The sequence below is a fragment of the Suncus etruscus genome, chromosome 6 (assembly GCF_024139225.1).
Source record: "Suncus etruscus isolate mSunEtr1 chromosome 6, mSunEtr1.pri.cur, whole genome shotgun sequence".
NCBI classification, from domain to species: domain Eukaryota; kingdom Metazoa; phylum Chordata; class Mammalia; order Eulipotyphla; family Soricidae; genus Suncus; species Suncus etruscus.
In genome coordinates, this window is record NC_064853.1 from 73,718,698 (window position 1) to 73,742,172 (window position 23,475).

General features: G+C 37.8%; 1 protein-coding gene across 1 annotated transcript in view; it reads right to left on the reverse strand.

Annotated features, from left to right (window-relative positions):
- PCSK2 (proprotein convertase subtilisin/kexin type 2) overlaps positions 1-23,475 on the reverse strand; it is a 296,376-nt gene that overhangs the window by 103,574 nt on the left and 169,327 nt on the right. Inside the window, exons 3-5 of the mRNA XM_049774336.1 lie at positions 17,146-17,259; positions 15,210-15,318; positions 9,970-10,007 (exon numbers count right to left, since the gene is read on the reverse strand). Coding sequence (XP_049630293.1) covers positions 9,970-10,007; positions 15,210-15,318; positions 17,146-17,259 — 261 coding nt within the window. The remainder of the gene's footprint in view (positions 1-9,969; positions 10,008-15,209; positions 15,319-17,145; positions 17,260-23,475) is intronic.

Here is a 23,475-nt window from a genome sequence, read left to right on the forward strand (position 1 = left end):
AGATTCTTCTAATATATGTCATGAGTCAATAAATATTTGATATCTGTTCAAATAATTGAAAGGAAGTTTCTCATCTCATTATTTAGTGTGACTGCCTAGTGATAAAATTCAAAATTATGGACAGCATTAATGAGTACATTTTAAAAAAGTCACTCTCTTCTTTGAATAGGACCCAAAGGTTGTTTAAACTTGAATTTTATATACAATATTAATGCTCATATTTAAATATTAATTGGCATAACATCTGGAGCTAGGATGAAATCAATACTTTATAGACTCTGAGTCATTCATGGTTAAGTGCTGGGACCAACTCCACAGGGAACTTTTCATCAGGGCAGTAACCTGTCATATGGAACTCCAGCAAGCATAAGATGGCTGAGCTCAAAGGCATTTCCATCAGGCTCAGCTCTGGCAGTCCTTCAGAGCATTCTAAAGAGAATCTTCAGAGACTATGGACTGGCCAGGAATCCCTTCAAAAGAGTACAGAAGTGCAAACCCTTGGGGTAGACTTTTTTGTTTCAAAGAACATTTGTTACTAAAATAACAAACTTGTTCTAAATAATAATGTTCCAAATTTTAAATTAAATCAAAAGGGTATGATTTGTTCTCTTCCACTTTGGTGACTAATTGCACTGCCATCGACCCAAGGAGTTCTATGTATTACAAAAAAGAAATAACTTTTGATTTAAGATTTCCACACTGAATATTATATTTTCTCCAGGCCTTCAGTCATGGAGACACCAGTTATTTCTATGATACTCTACTTCTCTTACTGGTGTCTTGCTTTATGGGGTATAGAGTACTGGCATCATCTATGTGGTGGTTAAATCTGGGAACTGGGTTTGCTTGCTAGAGTGTTTTCATCATGTAAGAGGGTCATCATATGATTTAGTTCTGGTTTTCTTTTTTTTTTTTTCTTTTGGGTTTTTGGGCCACACCCGGCGTTGCTCAGGGGTTACTCCTGGCTTTCTGCTCAGAAATAGCTCCTGGCAGGGACGGGGGACCATATGGGACACCGGGATTTGAACCAACCATCTTTGGTCCTGGATCGGCTGCTTGCAAGGCAAACGCTGCTGTGCTATCTCTCCGGGCCCTAGTTCTGGTTTTCATTTGCACAGTATAAATGATGAATTTACTGAATTTTGAGTGAATGTAATTTAATAAATATTTATTAAATAGTCATTAAACTTCTCCTAACCATTGTGATAAACATTAAAAGGGAATACAAACATAAAGGGGGATATGTTGGCTTAACCGGTTTTTATTCTACTCAGGACATTTCTTCTTTGCTTATTACTAATTGGACAGAAGCACCTTTGGATTGAAGCACCTTTTGGATTGTCCCTTATCTTACCTGTTATCCTTCCCAGGGTGTGGTCTTTGGGTTCATAATAAAGCCTCTAGGTCTCAGGGAGAAAATGCTTGTGGTTTCCATTTTCCACCACTGAGCTTTTCACTTGCTGGTCTTAGACTAGTAGCAGAAGGCTTACAGGGGAAGTCTGTAAACCTGTTTTATCTCCTTAACTGTGTGTGGATTATTTATTGTGTTGGTCCTTGCTTCCAGACCTGTGCCTCCCCAATCCCTTGGGGTTGGGGCATAAGGTTACTGTTTCACCTGGCACCAGACAGTGAACCGAGGACACAAGAAGATTCCAATGAAGGTGAGTGACTTGATCCTCTGGAGTATAATCACCATGATGGTCCCCTTTAGCTGGATTGAATGTGCAGTGCCCTTCACCTGAATATCAGTGCACATGGTCTCTGAAAGTGGCAAAGGCCCTTCAGGCAGGATAGAGATTCTATGCCCCACTACAAACAGAAAATTTTGTGCCCAACTTTAGTGGATCGATATTAGTTTGCACAGTTCCAGGGAAATGCATAATGCTATTATATTTTTAATGGTTCTCAACATCTACTTGGGAATATTTCCCAATTGCTGCGATGTTTGACTGTGCATATTATATAGCAACTTATTCTCAAATTATGTCTGCTAAAATGTTCTAATGTTTTTGGCCACAGAAGTTGATAAAAAAGAACTTTGAGAGGATAGACTCTTATTACAGTGCTCATTATAAAAATGCTTTATCAAGGAGCTGGAGCGATGGAGCATCAGTATGTCATTTGTCTTGCATGCTGCTGACCTATGTTGGAGCGTGGTTCAATCCCCCTGCTGGGATTCAATCCCACGTATGGTCCACCAAGCCAGGAGCGATTTCTGAGTGCATAGCTGGGAGTAACCCCTGAGCATCACCGGGTGTGGCCCCCCCCGCAAAAAATGAAAATAAAAATAAAAAAGAATGCTTTAGCAAACTCATTTTCAAACTGTACATATCTCTGCAGAAATGTTCTTATAATTTTGTTTAGGGAAGTCTATGGAAAAGGAACTTGGATGTTCTAGACTCATATTACAGTGCTCAGTGTAAGAATGTTTAAGAATTTTCAAATCTGCAGAAAGGTTCTAATGTTTATATTAAGAGCAGTCTATAAAATTTTTTGTGATATGTATTAGACAAATATATGAAATAAACGGATTTTTTGAGAATGATGTATACAATCTAACTTTTGATACTTTTACAGTTGACTTTTATTGTGGTTCTGTAAAGTGACAACCACTTTTATAAATTCTAATCTGTAATTCTTGCCTCTGGTGGAGAAAAATAGAAAAAACTCTTTCTAAATTTGTTTTGAACAGAAAGGGTGGCCTTATAAGATGGCACCCAGCTATTAGCCCAAAACAAAAGTGTTCCTCCAATTTCCCCCCCTTTTTTTTTTTCACTTAGCCCTTTGATATATAAAAGTCCTCTGAATCTTACTCCATCCTCCCCTAGCCAGTTGAAAATGTACTTAGAATAAAGAAAAGTCAGTTTATTTTTTCACTATAGATATCATGAAGAGAAAAGCAAACTGACTCCATGATTCTTCCTGACTGTCTTGGTTTATTAATTCTTCACAGTTATACTACCCTCATCAGACCTGTCTGCCTGGATGTTTTCCACCTCCAGCATGTGGGGCTATTTAAGAATGTGGGATTTATTAAAAGTGTACACTTTTCTACAAAGAGTTTCTGACGTCAACCATGAGGCACCTACTATTTCTACACTAAGTGAGCTGCCACTCAAAATAAACATTGCATTTTAGGAGAAGGGTCATTCTACCTCCTTGACCTGTAAGAACAGCTTAATAATGTGAACACAGGACAGCGAGTTTCACTGGATCAGGGAACCAAATGGTAAAGAGACCAACCACATAAGACCAACCAACTTACTGTCTGTAAGTGATTTTTTTCATATCTGATATCTTACTGACTTTCCTCCTCTCTGGAGATTGTTTCTAGTTTCTTCTCTTCTGAAGCTTTCTCACATAGCAGACCCATTACACAGCAATTGGATTGAATGAGAGTTGGTAATTAAAGCTATTTTTACAGGGAGAACTAGATAGAGGAATTGGTTTGGGTTTGGTTTAAAATAATTTCTTGGGCACACAATGTCTGATGAAAATAAACTCTTAGATTTTACTCATCGAACTAAAGATATAAAGGATTTTAACTCAATGAAAGTGAGTTGAATGAGTACAATGAACTGTGGAGGGATATTGACATTTTGGTGGAGTTGGTAATTAAAGCTATTTTTACAGGGAGAACTAGATAGAGGAATTGGTTTGGGTTTGGTTTAAAATAATTTCTTGAGCACACAATGTCTGATGAAAATAAACTCTTAGATTTTACTCATCAAACTAAAGATATAAAGGATTTTAACTCAATGAAAGTGAGTTGAATGAGTACAATGAACTGTGGATATTGACATTTTGGTGGAGTGTGATGTTGCAATCCTATATGTTGCTAAAGTATATAAACAGTTGTATTATTGAACAGCTAATGTTTTGTCAGTTAAGAAAATGTTTCTTGTCCAATGCCAATTTTCACATCTTATTCAGGATATTGGAGGAAGAATTTAAATTCTTTATAAAATATATATTTAACAATAGATTCCTCATATTAAATTCAATCATAGAACAATACATTAATAATAAAATGGCTATTATTTTTCTTTGCTTTAACACACAAAAGATTCAAATGTAGACTTATTGAATTAAGTTACCTCTAATTACTTACATTCATATATTGATTTACAATTTACAATGGATTTTAATTCTCCTTTTATATGGAGAGAATATCATCTGAAATATCATCATACGCTGATTCTTTTAATCTACAGACAAAGCAAGCTTTGAAATAATTCTACTTTGGAAAACTTTATTTTGATTTGATGATGAATATTTTTGTTCATCAAATTATCATTCCAGGGGCTGGAGTGGTGATGCAAGTGGTAGGGCATTTTCCTTGCATGCACTAACCTAGGATGGACCACGGTTCGATCCCCCAGCATCCCATATGGTCCTCCAAGCCATGAGCAATTTCTGAATGCATAGCAAGGAGTTACCACTGAGGATCACTGGGTGTGACCCCAAAACAAACAAACAAACAAAATTATCATTCCACTTCTTCTACTCCCTTTTCCTAGGATCATTTCCCAGATAAGTTTGAACTCAAACCCTGTCTCAGACCCTACTTTTGGGAAAACTCAGACATAGGTGTCTCCCAAATATATTTTAGCAGAAGCACAAAGGGTTAAGGGATCAAATATAAGCTGTGTTAAATCATTTATCAGGTGCAAATCTGTCTGCTAATTCTTTGTTCAAACCGTTTTCTAGTTTATCACTGTCTACTGATTTTATTGCTCTCATGGCCATTTGACACCATTTACTATTCTCATCTGTTAATTATAACTATGTAATATTTTATTAAAATTAAAATAATAAATTTGGTTAGTAGTTTCCAAATTGTCATTCTCAACTCTACATTAAAAAGCAGTCCAAGGGGTCATATTTAGTACAACAAATAGGATGCATGTCTTGCATGCAGCAAACCTGGGTTTGATTCTAGAACCACATATGATCTGAATACTGTTAAATGTAATCCCAGATTGCAAAATAAGATTGGGAGTGGTCCCAACACAAGCAGAAAAGTTTGTTCAGGTTGAGGGTCCCTGCTGAAGAATCAAGGGGAAGATTTTTGGAAATCAGTTTTCTTATCTACACCAAAGGCACAAAAACATTCACAATCATGTGTACAATTATATATGAGATTTTTGTAATTTCTGAATATTTTATCAATCTTAAAGGTTCAGCTCTTCCTCTGGATGTAAAGTGTTAAGATGTGTGGTACTGTTGAGAACTCACATTTTCTGTTCTTTTGTGATATCTTGTTTATGATTTTCCTTTAAAATCCAGTACAAGACTAGACTGCCCTCTCTCACCACTCCTATTCAACATAGTACTGGAAGTATTTGCCATAGTGATTAGGCAAGAAAAATATATCAAGGGCATCCAGATAGGAAAGGAAGAAGTTAAGCTCTCACTTTTTGAAGATAACATAATACTATATATAGAAAATCCTAAAGACTCCACCAAAAAGCTTCTAGAAACAATAGATTCATATAGAAATGTGGCAGACTACAAAATTAACATGCAAAAATCAATGCCTTCTTCTACACCAATAATAATAGAGAAGAAATGAACATTAAAAACAATCACATTCACATTAATTTCACACAAACTCAACTATCTTGGAGTCAACTTAACTAAAGAGGTGAAGGACCTATACAAAGAAAACTACAAAAGACTGCTTCAAGAAATAAGAGAGGACACAAGGAAATGTAGACACATACCCTGCTCATGGATTGGCAGGATTAACATCATCAAAATGGCAATACTCCCCAAAGTATTGTACTGATTTAATGCAATCCCTCTAAAGATACCCATGGCATTCTTCAAAGAAGTGAATTAAACACTCCATTTGGAACAATAAACACCCAAAAATAGCTAAATCAATCCTTGAGAAAAGCAATATGGGAGGTAATACTTTTCCCAATTTTAAATTGTATTACAAAGCAATAGTTATTAAAACAGCATGGTATTTAAATAAAGACAGATACTCAGATCAGAGGAATGTTCAGAAAATTCAGAAAATATTCAGAGTATTCAGAAATGTTCTCCATACATACAATCAATTAATTTTTTTGATAATAGTGCAAGAAATTCAAAATGGAGCAAGAAAAGCCTCTTCAACAAGTGGTGTTGGCACAACTGGTTAGCCACTTGCAAAAAAGCGAACTCAGAATCCCATATAACACCACACACAAAGCTCAAATGCAAATGGATTAAAAACCTTGATATCAGACCCCAAACCATAAGGTATATAGAACAACACATACGTAAAACACTCCATTACATTGAGACTAAAGGCATCTTCAGCGAGGAAACTGAGTATTGACATTGTCATCTCAACAACATCGTTGCCAACTGGCCATCAACCTTTTTATTTGATTGTTTTCTGATATAAGAAATTTCTTACTTCTGGGGAGAATTAATTTATTTTATTTATTTCCTAATAATTAGACTTTTTTGTTTGTTTTTTGGGCCACACCCAGTGATGCTCAGGAGTTACTCCTGGCTCTGGATTCAGAAATTGCTCCTGGCTTGGGGGACCATCTGGGACACCGGGGATCAAACCATGGCCCATCTTAAGATAGTGCAGGCTAGGCAACTCCTTATCTCTTGTGCCACCACAGCAGCCCCTAGACTTTTTTCTTTAACTAAACTAAAAAATTTCATTTGGTAGGAACAGATGCTTCATTCCAGATAGAGAATTTTAAGTATCTAAAAACATTTAATGTGCCTTTTAGGTTGTTTTCCCCAACACCTCTTTGTTCCTTCTCCTCTTCCTAATAGGTCATAGTTTGTAATATAATCCCTACACTACCTCTACTCTCTCTCTTTAAATGAGAAACAATAATTGGGATTTCTCATAGCATAACAAAAATTATAACATTATATAATTTTAAATAAAATTATATAAAATTAATTACATTTAGAAGCATATTTAATAATAAAATGTTTTTTTTTGGTTTGTTTTTGGGTCACACCCAGCAGTGCTCAGGGGCTACTTCTGGCTCTACACTCAGAAATAGCCCCCAGCAGGCTTGGGGGGCCATATCGGATACCGGAATTCGAACCACCATCCTTATGCATGCAAAGGCAAATGCCTTACCTCCATGCTATCTCTCTGGCCGCAATAATAAAAATTTTTATAACATGGGCTGGAGAGATAGAGCAATGGACAGAGCACTTTCCTTACATGTGGTCAACCTGGATTTGATTCCAGCACTACATGAGGTCCCCTGAGCCCTGTTGGGAATAAGCCCTGAGTACGGCTAGATGTGGCCCAAACACACACAAATATAAATAATTTTTTTACAACATAAAGTGGAATGAGAGATATAGAAAATGCACAAAGAGCTCATTTTTATTCAAAACATGCATATCAAGAAAAATTCAAAAGTTATTAGAAAATTAAGAATGATAATATGGTTAATTTGAGGTGTTTTCTTTTGGGTTGTTTTTTCAAGTTTTCCACAGAACACAGGAATTTGTAACTAGAAAAACATTTGTAAAGAAATAAATGTTTAAAAAAAAAAGAAAAAGAAAAGAAGATATTTATGCATTGATTTCAGAGGCCTCATTCTTTCATTCTTATTTTAATCTTCCTTTCTATGTGTGTGCTTCAACTCCTTTGGCCTGCCAGAATTTTTCAGGTATATTCTGATAAAGCATATTTAAGGGGAGCTGGCTCCTCTCATTTTGGATGTTTCAGTTTTCAATTCCAGATCAGGATTTGGGGAACACGAATAACACTGTCATTAGCATTGTACTTGTTCATCTGTGTCCCAGAGAATTGTTTTTTCTCACCTGAATTATCTCTTTATTTTTTTTAAATTTCTTTTTTTTAGCGTGTGCTTATACAAACCTCTTGGATCTATCTGGTTTTTCTCTGTGGATCTCAGGGGACCATGTGATACCTAGGGATATTATAACGGTGTCTGGTATACAAAACATATGCTCAGCATATTGAATTATCTCTCTGGTCCCACATCTTTTTTTTCCTTTAATGTGGTAACAAGATTTGGGAAAAGTTTTATCACAGAAATATCTGGATTAGGAGGAGACACTGAGGATATATAGAATTCTCTCTGTGTTTTGCTATATGGGGCCTGAATTGGCTGAAGGGGGTGCCATATGTTGAGATTTGTCCACTCTGTCTGTCCATCACTCCATCTTGAATGTGACAAAGCTCACAGTGAGCAATACTGCTTATGAAAGCAAGTTGGTTTTTTTCTCGAAAGCCCTGCTAGGCCCTGGATCCTGCAGATACCATAAAACTCAGGCAGCTGCAGCTGAGCCAGGAGAACACACACACACACACAAACACACACACATACACACACACACTCACACACATCTATGTTTACAGAGGCAGTCACGCCTGCAGTCTCTCTGGACTGTTATTCCCACTATTTCTTTCTGAGAAAAGACCCCTGAAAACCAGATCTTAGGGAATATACAATGCTTCCATGACTTAATTTCTCCTGTGGAAAATTGAGGTGTCTTCAGTTTTGGGAAGGCAGAGAAGGGAAGGAATCAAAATAAATGGAAAAAGTTCTGCTAATGCAGTCCCTGTGATGAAGCAGAAAGAAGGGTGAGCAGAAGCTCCAAGTGTGCGTGTAGTGGAGAGACACATTAGGGACAGGTGAGGAGAACTTTAGATGGAGCCGCTATAGGTAATCACAGCTCTGAAGCAGTTTTAATCCCCACAGGTGTGATTCACATCTCTGGAAACAGAGCTTTTATGTGATTTCTGAGAGATGTGGTCTGTGTTAACAATTCATCTAACATTTCTTAATTAGTAAAAAAAAAATACACACAGCCAAAGTATATCCTAGATTTCTCAGACCATGCAATAAAAAGAAATACAGTATATTGGAGCTTTGTTTCCCAAAATTAATGCATGCAAATGAACATTCTCTTTTTGCCATGTGGACATAGACATCTTTAAAGATAAATGACTTGAAGTGTTGAACCCTAGACACTTGCTGCTAAACACTTTTTTTTCTGTCTAAATGAATATTTGACTGATATGAAAACATTTAAAAAGTACTGATTTCTGGTTATGGAGAAAGTTGTACTTTGTAATGTAATAGTTTGGAAAACGTTCTTAAACACGTTGATGCTTAAATAGTGCACTCTATGTGATTGAAGCCATCACTTACGTTTAAAGAGTTTGCATGTTTTGTTATTTTTTTTGTGTTAGTGTTTGGGGGGTTTGGCAGTGCCAGGGCTTGAAACTGGGCCTCCCACATGTAAAGATGTGTTCAGCCTATTGAGTGGGCTGTCCTGCCAAATTTGTAAGTTGTAGTGTCACTTATTGGGTCAAAAGTTAAGGCATGTGCTTTTAACAGAGCAGACTATAATGATTCTTTTAATATTTCTTATTTATCAAAGGATACTGAACACTAAATGCTATCAGTTCTATTGTGGGAGGAAAATAGATATAAAATGATCATAAGTTCACAAATATTTTTCTAAAGCCAATGCTCTTGCTTTCAAAAAGCTACTCTTTCTATTTGAATTGCCACATGTTTTAGCTTTTTGTCCTCAAGTTGATCTGAGAGGAACCCAAATGGTTATTTTCCACCCTTCAAATAAATTTCTTTGGCCAGAGTTGATTTTAAAATCTTGCTGAATCTCTATTCCTTACTCATTTCTAGACCCCTTTTATTTGCACTCTTTTTTCTGACTATGACTTCTCTTCCACAGTTATCCACTAACACCTGGCCCTGGTCCCACCCTGTTCTTTTTCTGGCTGAAAATGAGACTCCAAATATGGGAAGTTCTTATTGTGTGTGTGTGTGTGTGTGTTGTGTGTGTGTGTGTGCGTGTCCCTGTGTGTGTGCATGCATGCGTGTACCTGCATGAATATGAAACTGTGTGTGTTAGGGCACATGTAATTTACATGAGGAGAGTTGCAAGACTATCTAATCTGCATTTTCCTATAGAGGTCAGGTTTGTACTTACGTAATTGGAGGCCAGGTCTGGGTGGAGATAGTCGATCCCTGTGAAAACACAATAGCACGGGTTACTCCTTGACTCAGGACATATGTATAGGTCAGGGGAGCTGCTATGATTCCCCTGAAGGTACACATGGGATACATGGAAGGGGTGGTAAGTGGTACGTTTGAGGCCCCTTCTTTGCATTTCCATTCCTCTGATAAAGAGAACCTGCCTTCCCATAGAGGAAAGACAACTGCCACCAGAATCGGAAGAGAAGAGAAATCTATTAGAGTTTGAAACCCCAGGATAACATTTCTGACATCAGTGACATCACTAAGGGGGTGTAGTGACCGCAAGATGGATGGCTCATGAGAACAGCAATCTAAGAGAGATTTGTGGAAATCCTGACATTTCTAAAGCATCCACTGGCATTTCTTCGGAAGTGAAACTGGCTCTGGGATGGCAAAGTGATTATTATTTAACAGGGCATGGATAGCAATGGATTAGGAACGCATTCTCTGGTGTGAAAATAATAAGAGGAGCACAGCTCAGAGAGAAAAGCTATTAGACCAAGGGAAATAGGTTTCTGAGAGGTATCCCAGCTGGGAGCTGATGCTTGTCTCCCCTGCATATGGCTTTCCGGAAAGCCTGAGACCTCATGTCTCCCAGTGGGAGTGCTGTGCTCTCTCCTGGACCCTGGCCCATTTTGTTATTACCCAGCAGTTGTTGAATTATGATCTATGAGCATATACTGGTTCTAGCAGACATGCGGACTGCTCATAGAGGTCTGTGGAATGTGAAGGGGAAAATAAAAATTTTTTTAATTTAAGTCTGTTTTTATTTATATTTTTTAATTTGTAATTTTGCAGTTTTAGACCCCAGCCAGGGAAGCTTAGGAGTCACTCTTGGGCCTGCACTCATAGATCACTCCTGGAGGGCTCAGGGGGCCATATGAATATTGGGGATTGAAATTGGGTTGGCCATGTACAAGGCAAGTGCCTCACCCTCTGTACTCTCTCTGCAACTCCAAGATATATGCTTTTTTAAAAATAGTTATTAAAATTGAACATCTATCCCCCTAAAAATATCAGCCAGTTTTTAACCCTACTTGGAACACTAGTTGGCCTTTCATTACCAGTTGTGAGATTTCAGGCAAACTACTTGGCCTTTCTGTGCTTGCTTTCTTCTCACCAGATAGAGGTGAGAATAGTAAGGTATGCTTGACACAGTAATTCAATCACTCTATTGGATTAGAAACATGTAATTAATTTCTTACATCATGGACAACTTTACCATATGCATTGTAAATCTAGGCTAGAGTGATAGCTTTGTCCTACTGAAAGGAACACTTGAGTTAGGCTTTTTTGTTTGTTTTGTTTTGGGACCTCACCTGGTAGTACTCAGGGCTCACTCTTGCTTCTATATTAATGTAAACCCCCTGATAGGGCTCAGTTAACAATGTGTGGTGCTGGGAATTGAACTTTGGCCAGTTGAATGTACTCATTGGCAAGCACCAATAAGCACTGCTGTACTATCACTACGACTCCCAGATTACACATTTCAATAGGAATTTTCCTCTTTTTACCCTAGTTACATAAGCAATTTTAGGCTTGGGTAGAGCTGGGTATGCTCCCCATTTCTAGGTGTTGAAGTAGGATGCCCAGTTTCATGCTAAGATGGGAATTAACATCTGTTTTTGTCCTTGTTGTATGGGCGACTACTCATGCCCCAGATCAGCTAGCTGCTCAACAGTAGATTTAAAGAATGTCTTGTGAGTCATCTTTTTTTCTATCATCATATTGAATGGGCAGCTGGCACATAAAAGATAGTTTCAAATCCTCAGTCTCACTCCATGCTGGGAAGAAGAAGTTATTAGTCTTCTCTGAGAATTTGAACTGGTGCTGAGATTGTTTATCCAACAGAAGTGACAGAGTGATGGTTACCTATACATTCTTCTAAGAGAAAGGGACTGGAAACATGTTTATTATGTCTTAGGTTATCTTTTTGGAGGGTCCTGAAGATTAGGTAAGAAATCCAGCCACTTTGCAAAGGAGAACATGTAGAAAAGAAAGCCTGTGAGCCTACCAGGAAAGAGGGAAGCCACACCCTTTTAGTATAACAGTTAAGGCCAATTCAATGGACACTTCTATCTGCTCTTCTTTGTCCAATAATGAGAGAAGCTGAAGAGAAAGTACTGAGGATAAGTCCCAGCATCATCCAAATGCCCCACATCACCAAGTACCATCCACAGAGATATGAATGAGATTCCTGGTATAACAAGTCCCTGGCACTTAGAAAGCAAGCCTAAGTGAGCACTCCAACTATATGTGCAAGCACTGTAGCCAAGTATGGGCCTCCAGCAAGCTCAAAAGTTTACAAATTCTTCACATCAGAAAAACAACAGCAAAGAAAAGTGAAGGAGAATTTTTACAAAGATACTAGGTATGAAAATAGACAATGGTAAACTGGATGAATAGTGCAGAGGTTAATAAGGCAGTTGACTTGCACACAGCCAATCCCATTTTAATCACAATCACAAGTACTGTATATGATCTCTTAAGAATTTCTAGAAGTAATCTATGACTAAAAAACAAGAGGTAAGCCTGGACCTAGAAAAATGTTATCCCAAACCACAGAGTCTTTCCATGGGCACTACTGATTCTTCCCAAAATACTATATTTGTGGGCTGAAAAGACAGTAAAATAGATGACTATCTTGCATGCAGTCAACCGGGGTTCAAACCTGGCACTTTATATGTTTCCCTGAGCCCAACCAGGAATGATCCCTGACACTAGAATGGTTGACCACATGCAAGGCAAGAGCCCTGCCCACTGTATTACTGCTCTAGTCCTAAAGGCTTTTTAAAGTACTTAAACTTCTAGCCAGGAAATGGGAAACTGTCAATAAGGAGTAATCCTCCTCTTTACTGTCTTCAGAAGGGAGGATGAAAGTCAAGGGGCTTCAGTTAAAGAATTCTGAAAAGGCATCTCAAAACTCAGGGAGAGCTTATAAGAACATGTGCCTGGCTGTGGCCACATTGTGCCACTGATTTCACTATGAATCACATCATCATCCCAGTGTAAATATGTTGTCATGATGATATATTCTAGAGAGATTTATTCCAAAACTAGATGTCTCTTTCTCCTAGATGAACAGGTCTCAATACTTTGGCTTCAAAGCCTTAGGAAGGAAGAAATGATGGTAGGTTACTAACATGAAGGCACATATATTCACTCTAGGGCAGAGCTTCTTGTTTGTGAATGCTCTACCATATGGTCAAAGCTTTCACATATACTTCAAAACTTTTCACACATCAAAGAACACTGAGTATTGTTTTTATGTTGATATTTAATAAGCCTACACAAAGACAGCATTGATTTTTAAGCCTGGCAGCTCTCTTTTCCCTAGCAATTCTGCTTCAAAGGCTTGTTTCGAGAACATAGTGTTCCTAGAGGATCCTCAGAAAGGAAAGTCCCCATTGTTTCATCTTTATACAGGATTTGTGTATAATTGGTGCAGTCCTGCCTGGTGGAGCTTTTACTGGAGGACCCAGATGGCTGATGAAGGCAATGGAATATCCCCATTGTGATGCTACAGGGCAGTTGCCAGAATCTTGTTAGAGCCAAGGACATGTGTTGGTAGAAAATCTCATTTGCTTTCATATTTTGAACTGGAGAAAATGCTACTCTGCTAAGCATATAAGGTAGAATAATTTATTGGGGGACATGTGAAAGAAAATGTTATCAAAGCTTGGTTTGTAAGGGTTTATTTTAAAAGGAACAAGCAATAATGTCCAAATTTCTCAAACCCTAGTCCTGCAACTAAAAACTATTTCTAAATGGAGAGTCATACTATCTAATGGAAATTACTGTGATAATATGAATAGAATTAAATTTCTATAGCTGATTACCTCATGTGTTTATTGAGTGCTTAAAAAATGAAGATAATTTAATTAAGAAATTGAATTTTAATTGTGTTTAGTTTTAAGTAAAATTTCAACATGAGGGACCAGAGAGATAGCATGGAGGTAAGGTGTTTGCCTTGCATGCAGAAGGACAGTGGTTTGAATCCTGGCATCCTATATGGTCCCCCGAGCCTGCCAGGAGTGATTTCTGAGCACAGAGCCAGGAATAACCCTGAGTGCTGCAGGGTGTGATCCAAAAGCCAAAAAAAAAAAAAAAAAAAAAAAAAAGAAAAAAGAAAAAAGAAATTTCAACGTGAATGTTTATACTTGGGTCATAGCTACTCTGATAGCATTTATGATTGTGGAGGATGGGATAATAAACAGGAACAGGTTCAGCATATGATATAAAGTAAGGCAGAAACAAAGTTAAAATAAAAAACTACAGTTGAATTCTGAAAAGTTCCATTTATTCATTCTTCAACTTACTAAAAACTTATGATTGCCTCATATGTTTATTGAGCACTTGAAAGATGGAGATAATGTAATTAAGTAATTTAATTTTTATTTGTTTAGTTTTCAATAGAATTTCAATATGAATGTTCACACCTGGGTCATGGCTACTCCTCTGGGCAGAATGGATGTGGCAGAAGGGACAGAAAACAAGAACAGATTCAGCACATGACATAAAGTAAGGCAGAAGCAAAGTTAGAATAAAAAAGTACAGTTGAGTGATTTCCCACAGTTGATGACAAGGGAAGAACAGGTTTCATGTTGATGACCAGAGATGCTTTATACAATGCTTATAGAAGATGAGAGGAACAGGGATTCCTTCAGGGTAATAGGACATAGAAGAAGCAAAGCCAGGGATAAGTGAGGCGCCAGGGAGAAGTTAAGCATGAATATGGAGGCTTAGGGATATTTCAGGAGAAATTTAGTATTGATAAGTTTTATCTTCTTTAATTAGAGTTCTTGGTGAGGGAGGAGGGCATGCCTCAGAGTTAAGCCTGATTAGGAGTCACTAATCATCAGGGATGCCACCCTTCTTTGTGCTTCCTTATCTGGAATACTATCTCTCCAAAGCATACAGCTTCAAGGAGACTCCCCAGAATAATTACTCTATTATGGGGTTCCCTGGAATATAAAGCTCTACAGGGGTTTCATCTGCAGGTAGTTCAGGAACAGCATCACAGAAGGCATCCAACAGGGGTCACTGATTTGAAAGATGGTGAAGATTTTGCATTACAGCCAGCACTTGTTATTCCTTTTCTGACCAACCTCTCTAAACAATGTGTCTTTTAAATTCTGAAGATCTGCAATGGCACACTCACTCCTAAGAAGTTTAAAGCTTTGAAATACTCACCATCATCCATAATTCCAATAGTAACACCTTTTCCAGTATAACCCAGTTCCCAAGCTTCTGCCACATTCAAATCCAGGCCTGGAGTGCCATCAGCTTGCCCTGTATTGATCTGGTCACAGAGATCCAAAAGCAGAATTTCATTAGTTGGTGTAGTAGGATACTGAGTAAATATTATCTTTATACTTTGCAACCATGACATTCTAGGGCTGGCTTAGAGGCATCATCTCCATGAAGTAGTACTTTTGGGTGTTTTACCCACTCACATCTGCTAGCCTTACTTCTCTATTTCTTGATATACAACAATTGATATTTTTCTGTTTAGGTAAAATATTTCAACCCTGCCACTATTATATCTTGTTTGCTTTTTAAACCCTGTAGAACTACCATTGGACTAAATCCTCCTCAATAAAAATTAAATGCTTGCTCTTGTAGTTTTTTTATACCTTAGAGTACCTCACATGTTTTGGTTTTACATATTTGAATGAAAGTTTTCTCTTCACCAGGAGGAGTCAATGGTTTGCTATGTATCTTTTTTTTTTTTTGGTGCAGACTTTCTCAAAGGTATTTTCTTTAAAAACAGTGAAGTCAAAAATAAAACAAAAAACAGTGAAGTCAAAAATAAAACAAAAAACAGTGAAGTCATGCATTCCCTCCTTCTATTCTGTATTTATATACTTCAGTTAAGTTAAATATTTGTTATTTGTCCTTCTGACTCCTTTATTTTCACCCAGATTGCAGCAAATTTCATAATTTTATTATTCTATGGAGCTGCATATTATTCCATTTTAATGTATTTATACCTCACTTTCATCTGCTTTTGGGAACCTATTCCATATCCCAACTATTGTGTTGAATGCTGCCAAGAATTGTATACCTAAAACTCAACTATGAAATAATTATATAATTATAGTGTCTTAATAGTTAATGACAATAAACAAATTAGCAAGTCAGAGTTTATATTGTCAGAAGCCCATAGTAATCTGTTGGCACTGGTAAAACATTGAGAGTCACTAGTGTTTTTTTTTTTTTTTATAAAAATGCCACATCTTAAACACAGATCAAGAATACTTTTCTCTGTTCCTTTGGAGATTAGCATGGTCCTATGACTGGCTTTGGTCAATGGAATGTGATGATATTCATTTTTCACATAAAAGAAGAAGCTTTAAGAGCTGGTGTGTGGTTTTTTTTTATTCTTTTTGTGGTAGTCATGAAAACAAAGGCTAGGAGCAGAAAATTGAGATGGAAGTTAGGCCACCCAAGTCCCTGAGAGATTTTTAAGGCACTGGGCATATTTGAGAAGGTTTGAAGTTATGGGTTCCCTTTTAAACATAATACAACTTATCCAAATGAATAATAAAGAACTATTGGTGAACAGAAATTATTCATTTCACCAGACAGAATAAGTTTCTGTAGTTTGAATTCTGTGTTAATTAAAACCCATGGAAATGATTTTACGCCATTAATTTAGAAAGTACTATTATTTGCTTCTTTTGTTACTTTGTTCTTTGAGCTCCTTTGATCATTCTTTCTGAAGTCACCTTGGTTTATTTTCTATGCTGATGATTTTAGTCCTTCCATTAATTTTCTTGGTGAGACCCCAGCTCATTCTTCCCATACCTTTGACTTCATTATCCCTTGCTTTTGCCTGTCTGTGTATGTACTGATGATGTTCCTTTTAGAGTTCGGAAATTCTGATCTGTAACTGGTAGTAACTCTGACCGTAGAAGATCATGGCTATTTAGCAAATCCAGAAGAAGCATATTAGAGAATGACATGCAGGGCTGGTGATAGAAAATCAATATAGACTAGAGGGGACTGAGAGATTCATTGAGATGGATGCTGACTGATATCCCACAGAACATAAGAGCGACTGTAAATACATTTTTTATCTGAAATCTCAAGATGAGAATCAGTAGAATAACACAAAGACACTTACCAGATACCATTGCTTTGTAAATAGAGGATCGTTCATGTTGATGTCGATCTCATTGATGTCTCTATACCCTCTCTTTTTTCGATTGAATCCTTCTTGTTGCAAGGCTATCTTTACCTGCAATGACAATTGTTCAATATTACACGAATATCAACTGCATGTCACCATGCTGGAATTTCTTCTCCACAAATTCCAAGTCTTTTCTTCAGTGGAAGCTACATTCATTTCATTTACACTCTTGCTTTAGATTTTTTTCCCCAAGAACAGTCATTTCTGCCTGTGTTGAACAAACAGATGTTAGTTCAATCTAGTTTGCTTAAAATAAAAATCAGGCAGAGAAATTCAATGTTAAGCAAGATATAATAAGTGCTGGAGACTCAGTAGGTAAAATAACACAAATCAATGGAACACTTCTATTAAGGGAAAATTTTATGTGGATTCAGAGAGAGAAAGTAAGAGAGAGAGAGAGAGAGAAAGAGAGAGAGAGAGAGAAAGCTGCATAGATGATTTTTTCTGAGGAATTTCTCAGTCCTCATATTTGTTGTTAATACAGTTATTATCACCTCTGATAATCAGACAAAACCAAAATACACACAAAGACCTCCCCACACACAAAAAAAAAAACCTGTCTGGAGAATCATGAAGTCTATAAGAAATATCAAAAAGAGGGCCGGAGAGATAGCATGGAGGTAAGGCGTTTGCCTTGCGTGAGGAAGGATGGTGATTCGAATCCCGGCATCCTGTATGGTTCCCCGAACCTGCAGGGGCGATTTCTGAGCGTAGAGCCAGGATTGGCCCCTGAGCACTGCTGGGTGTGACCCAAAAACAAATAAACAAACAAACAAAATAAATAAATATCAAAAAGTAAGTGAGACACTTTTGAAGAGAAATGGATGGTGTAACAACAAGATAGTTGAACAAAAACCCTAACCATTGGTTAAAAAAGAAACTTAAGAACAACTGCCATTCAGGTCTGCTCTTGGGGAAATAACTACCCGGCAGTGCTCAGGGGTTACTTCTGGCTGTCTGCTCAGAAATAGCTCCTGGCAGGCACAGGGGACCAAATGGACGCCGGGGATTCGAACCAACCACCTTAGGTCCTGGTTCGGTTGCTTGCAAGGCAAACACCGCTGTGTTATCTCTCCGGCCCCATAACTACACTTTTGACCTAAAAAATTTTCTTTCACTTTGGGCAACAGCTAAATTATCTTCTAATAACTGTAGGCCTCTGCACATATACAAACAAGGTACCATCAATGATAAATGGGGTATGCTGGATACTTAGTTTTTAAAATTAAGTATCTGTACTCCAACATTAATAGCTCCTTTTCTCAGATCTCAAATATACTAATTATGTGTTATATGAGAATAAAATTCGGGGGGGCTGCCTATTGTAATAAAAAGTCTATAGGCTCTTTCTGCCTCAGTACTGTCTCAGAGTGGTTGTCTCTCTCCCAATGCCTGAATCTTCAGAAGGCAGGAATAACCTTCAGTAACTAACTGATATTCCTGTAAGAGAACCTTGCTATAGTTTTGCAGCTCAGCCCTGGAACTTCTCAAAGACTAACCCTTCAGTTTTCGTAGACTGAGAGCTTCACATATTTTGCCAACACATTGCCTTTGGAATTAGTGATCTGGATTCAATCTCTGTTGCTTGCAATCAATAGGAGATGAGAGGAGGAGTGAGAAGGCCTAGGTCATTTATGATGTCAGGAGAAGAATTAAGAGAACACAGATGTAGCTGGCTATTTTTTATCTTCTGATGTTCTGGAATGAGGAGGGATGCTGCTGGCTAAATGTTTACCTCTTCCGGCTGTCCATATGAGGAGAAAAGTGTCCTGGGGCCCATTTATCAAAGAAACTTATCCAGAAACTCCTCCCAGATTTACTTTGCTGTGGAAAAGGAGAGTATTCTGATTTGTAGGTTATTTGTAGGAGGGTCTGGAAATGCTATATAGCTTAGCCTATGTATACATTTCCAGACCCCCACCTCCCAAGATAACCTATCAAATCACATTAAAAGAGGGAATATATTACTTCTGCATAGAGGGGTAAGAAAAGAAATGGTAGGTGTGATATATGGTGAGTTTTTTTTGAAGGTATTTCAATAAAAATTACTGTGGCATGGTTTAAACATATTTTTCTCAAATAAATATAAAAATATGGGGCCGGTGAGGTGGTGCTAGAGGTAAGGTGTCTGCCTTGCAAGCACTAGCCAAGGAAGGACCGTGGTTCGATCCCCCAGCGTCCCATTTGATCCCCCCAAGCCAGGGGCGATTTCTGAGCACTTAGCCAGGAGTAATCCCTGAGCATCAAACGGGTGTGGCCCGAAAAACCAAAAAAAAAAAAAAAAAAAACAAACCAAAAAACCCCCCAAATGAGATGTATCTGCACTCATGTATCACTCCTGCTGCAAGCTTGGGGCACCATATGAGGTGCTGGGGATCAAATTTGGGTCTGCAGCATGCAAAGCAATCACCCTATTGCTTGCAATATCAAATATTTTTGTAAAAGCAAGGATATGGCCACAGCACCCAAGTACTGGTGGGCTCTAGCACTGTTGGTATCTCCCCAACCAAGCAAACACATTTCATCCTGCCCCATAGAGCAAAGAGATGGACAGAGGTAGTGTCTATGAAATGGTAAAAATTATTAATCAAAATTCATATTGTACTGGAGATATAGAGTAAGTGGTAGAGCACATTTCTAGCAGGTGCAAGGCCTTGAGTTTGATTTCTGGCACCAAACAGCTCCTCAGAAACCTAGTGGTAACACTGATTTCCGCCACCCTTCCTACCTCCTCAGGCACTGCTGGGACTCAACAATTCACCACTAATGGAGCAATGAACTATGAGGCCTGATAAGTTGCTGCCAGGCTGATCATCCCCTTCCAATTGCGATCCTCACACCCTCTCCCCAAGCATCACTGAGTGTGGTCCTTGAAACCCCTCTGATCTATAATTCTCTGTCTCCATCTATGTCTCCCCATAATCTGTCTCTCTCTTCCTCTCATCCTTTACATCCTCTGAGAAATGGATGCCAAGATGAGAGTAGATTTGTTAGACTTTTATTAGGAGAGGATAGGAAACTATGTGATTCATCTGACTCCATTAAAAAGTGAATAAGGTTTGGCAAAAGTGTCCTTTGCTATCTTCATAGTTGAAGGAAGGTTAGACAAAGCAATTGGGTTTCTAAAGCCAGTTGTCAGACAAGCTATCTGTCTATCCCTGGCTAAGCTTTGCTGCAGAAAAACTGCCTCACTAGTCACTTTCTGGTACAGCTATGGGAAGTGAAGTCTTTGGCCAATAGGATAATGAATTTCAGAGTAACTGTTCTGTGGTCATTTCCTTTTCTAAAGTCAGAGTCTTATATCAGACACAGAATATGAAGCCACAGGCACACATCTATGTCCCAAAACTTCCTCTCTATGGTGTTTTCACTAATGCAGACTATTGAAAATGTCAAAACAAATGTAGTTCTGAACATGGAGAAAGGAAAGACATGTTCCTTTGGACACTGTCTCTTACCATGGAAACTGATCAAATGCTTATTTATTAATATTAATATTTTTATTATTTGGTTTTTGGGACACACCTGGTGGTGCTTAGGAGTTACTCCTGGTTCTATACTCAAGAATCACTCCTGATATAAGCCATCCCAACTTTGAATACACAGACAAGGAAAGAGTCTGTTTGGAGGCCCCCTGAAAGTGCCAGGTAAGCGAGAGGACAGAGGCAGAAAAAGAAGTTGTTTGGAAGCACTCAGAAAGTATAGTTAGCTAATGGACTCCTCCATGCCATCAAGGACTGAGGCAGGAAAAATAGTCTGTTTTTCAGTTCCCAGAGAGTCACCAATTAGCAACCCCTGCCACCAAGGACTGAAGCAGGGAAGGGAGTCTGGGGAGCCTAGACAGCATTGTCACCATGTAATTGATCCCCTACTACCAAGGAGTCTCTTTGGAGGTGCTCAAAAAGCTCCAGGTAAGCGACTCTCTCTGTTAAGGAGTGAGGCAGAAAAAAAGAGTCTGTTTGGTAATGTCCAGATAGAGCCAGAGGAGCACAGCCTCTCTGCTTCTCTCAGTGGACATGAACATCTCCTAGTTAATGAACTCCAGCATGGCACGTAGAAAACACCACACTGCAATCGTGACAATGGGGGAATAAATGAAGGTTTCCACTATACTAAGAGATTGAAAATGGTGGCTCTGATGACCAGAAGAGTACAAACCACCTATTTAGCCTCTAAGATAAAGACTTTAGAAAAGAAATATAGAAGATGTTAGTAGAGCTCAAAGAAAGTATGGAAAAAAATGAATGGAACACAAATAAGAATCAAGAGGAAATGAAAATAGAAATGAGAAGACATAATACTAAAGTAACAGGATTGAAAAGCTTGGTTGGTCAAATGAAAACCTCACTAGAAAGTCTCTCCAACAGAGTAACAGCAGCCAAGGAAAGAATCAGTGAGCTGGAATATGAGATGCCTGACAACTCCATACAACAGAAGTGGGAATAAAGCTTTAAAACAATCAGGTAATGGAAAAAATCCTCAAAGAATATGAATAAACAAATATAAGTCTTTGATAAACTCAGCAGAAACAACATGAGAATCTTTGGAGTCCCAGAGACCTAAGAGACAATCAAAGAATATGAATAAACAAATATGTCTTTGATAAACCCAGTAGAAACAACATGAGAATCTTTGGAGTCCCAGAGACCTAAGAAGACAATCAAAGAATATGAATAAACAAATATGTCTTTGATAAACCCAGTAGAAACAACATGAGAATCTTTGGAGTCCCAGAGACCTAGGAAGACAATCCCTAAGAAGAATAAACAGTGAAGAACATATTGCAATAAAAAAAAAAACCTCTCGGAACTAAAGTGTGCATACAATCAAGTCCTGCATGCCCAAAGAGTAGCAGCCAAAAGAGATTCAAAGAAAAGCACCCCAAGACATATCTTAGTCACAATGATTAATCCCACAAATAGAAATAGAATACTTAAAGCAGAAAAGATTAAAAAGAAAAATTACATACAAAGAGGCATCCTTAACACTTATAATAGATTTGTCACAAGAAAACTCAAAGCCCAAAGGAAGTGGTGGGATATAGTAAAAAAATTAACGAAATGAATCCTTTGCCAAGAGTACTTTACTCAGTAAGATTTACTTTAAGGTTTGAATAAAGGATACAGAGCTTCGTGGTTATCTGTGAACAATAGTTCAGAAACTTTACAGACTCAAAACTAGATTTAAAAAGATGAACTGAAAGATCTATTTTAAGACAAGACATACCAACAGACACACCAAACTCCTAAAAAACATGATACTAAAACACATGAAAATTATCTCTCTCAATGTCAATGGATGAAATGCACCAGTTAAGAGACACACAGTGATAAAATGGATCAAAAAGCTGAAATCCAACTGAATAGTATGAACAAATATAGAATCAAAGTCAAAAGTTGAAGGATAATCATTCAAAGCAAACACCTCCCTAGTGACCATAGAAATATCAGATGACACAGACATTAGACAACAGATAAGTGGCTAAATAAATTGTGGTACATATACAAAATAGAATACTATACAGCTGTTAGAAAAAAATAGAGTAATGAATTTGTATACACATTGATATACATAGAGTACATTAGTAGTAAGTACAATTAGTCAGAGGGAGATTGATAGGCAGAATAGTCTCACTCACCTGTGGAATTAAGACAAATAAAAGACAGCGTAGAAATAATACCCAGAGACAATAGAGATGAGGGCAGAGGGACCAGCCCATGATATGAAGCTTACCATAAATAGTGTTGGGCTCATGAACAACTACCATTACAATGATAGTGAGAGAGAGAAATAGAATGCCTGTCTCAAAGAAAGTTAAAAGATGGGGAAGAGGGATAGGGAAATGAAGGACATTGGTGGTGGGAAAGTTGCACTAGTGAAGGGAGTGTACATTTTATGACGGAAACTGAGTTACAAACATGTTTGTAACCACAGGGCTTAAAGAAATTAATTTAAAAATAAATTTAAAAAATCACTCCTGGCAGAGTCAGGAGGCCATATGGGATGTTGAAGATGGATCTTGGGTTGACCCTGTGCAAGCAAATGCCTTACCTGCTGAGCTATTCCTCCAGCCCCTAATTAAGCATTATTTTTACTTGGAAAAGGGAAGAAATGGGAAAATTTTTGCTTGGAAAATGGGGAGAAGAAATGAAAAGACACTTTGATAAAAAAAGAAATACAAATGGCCAAAAGGCACATGAAAAAATGCTCCTCATCACTGATCATCAGGGAAATGCAAATCAAAACAATGATGAGATACCATCT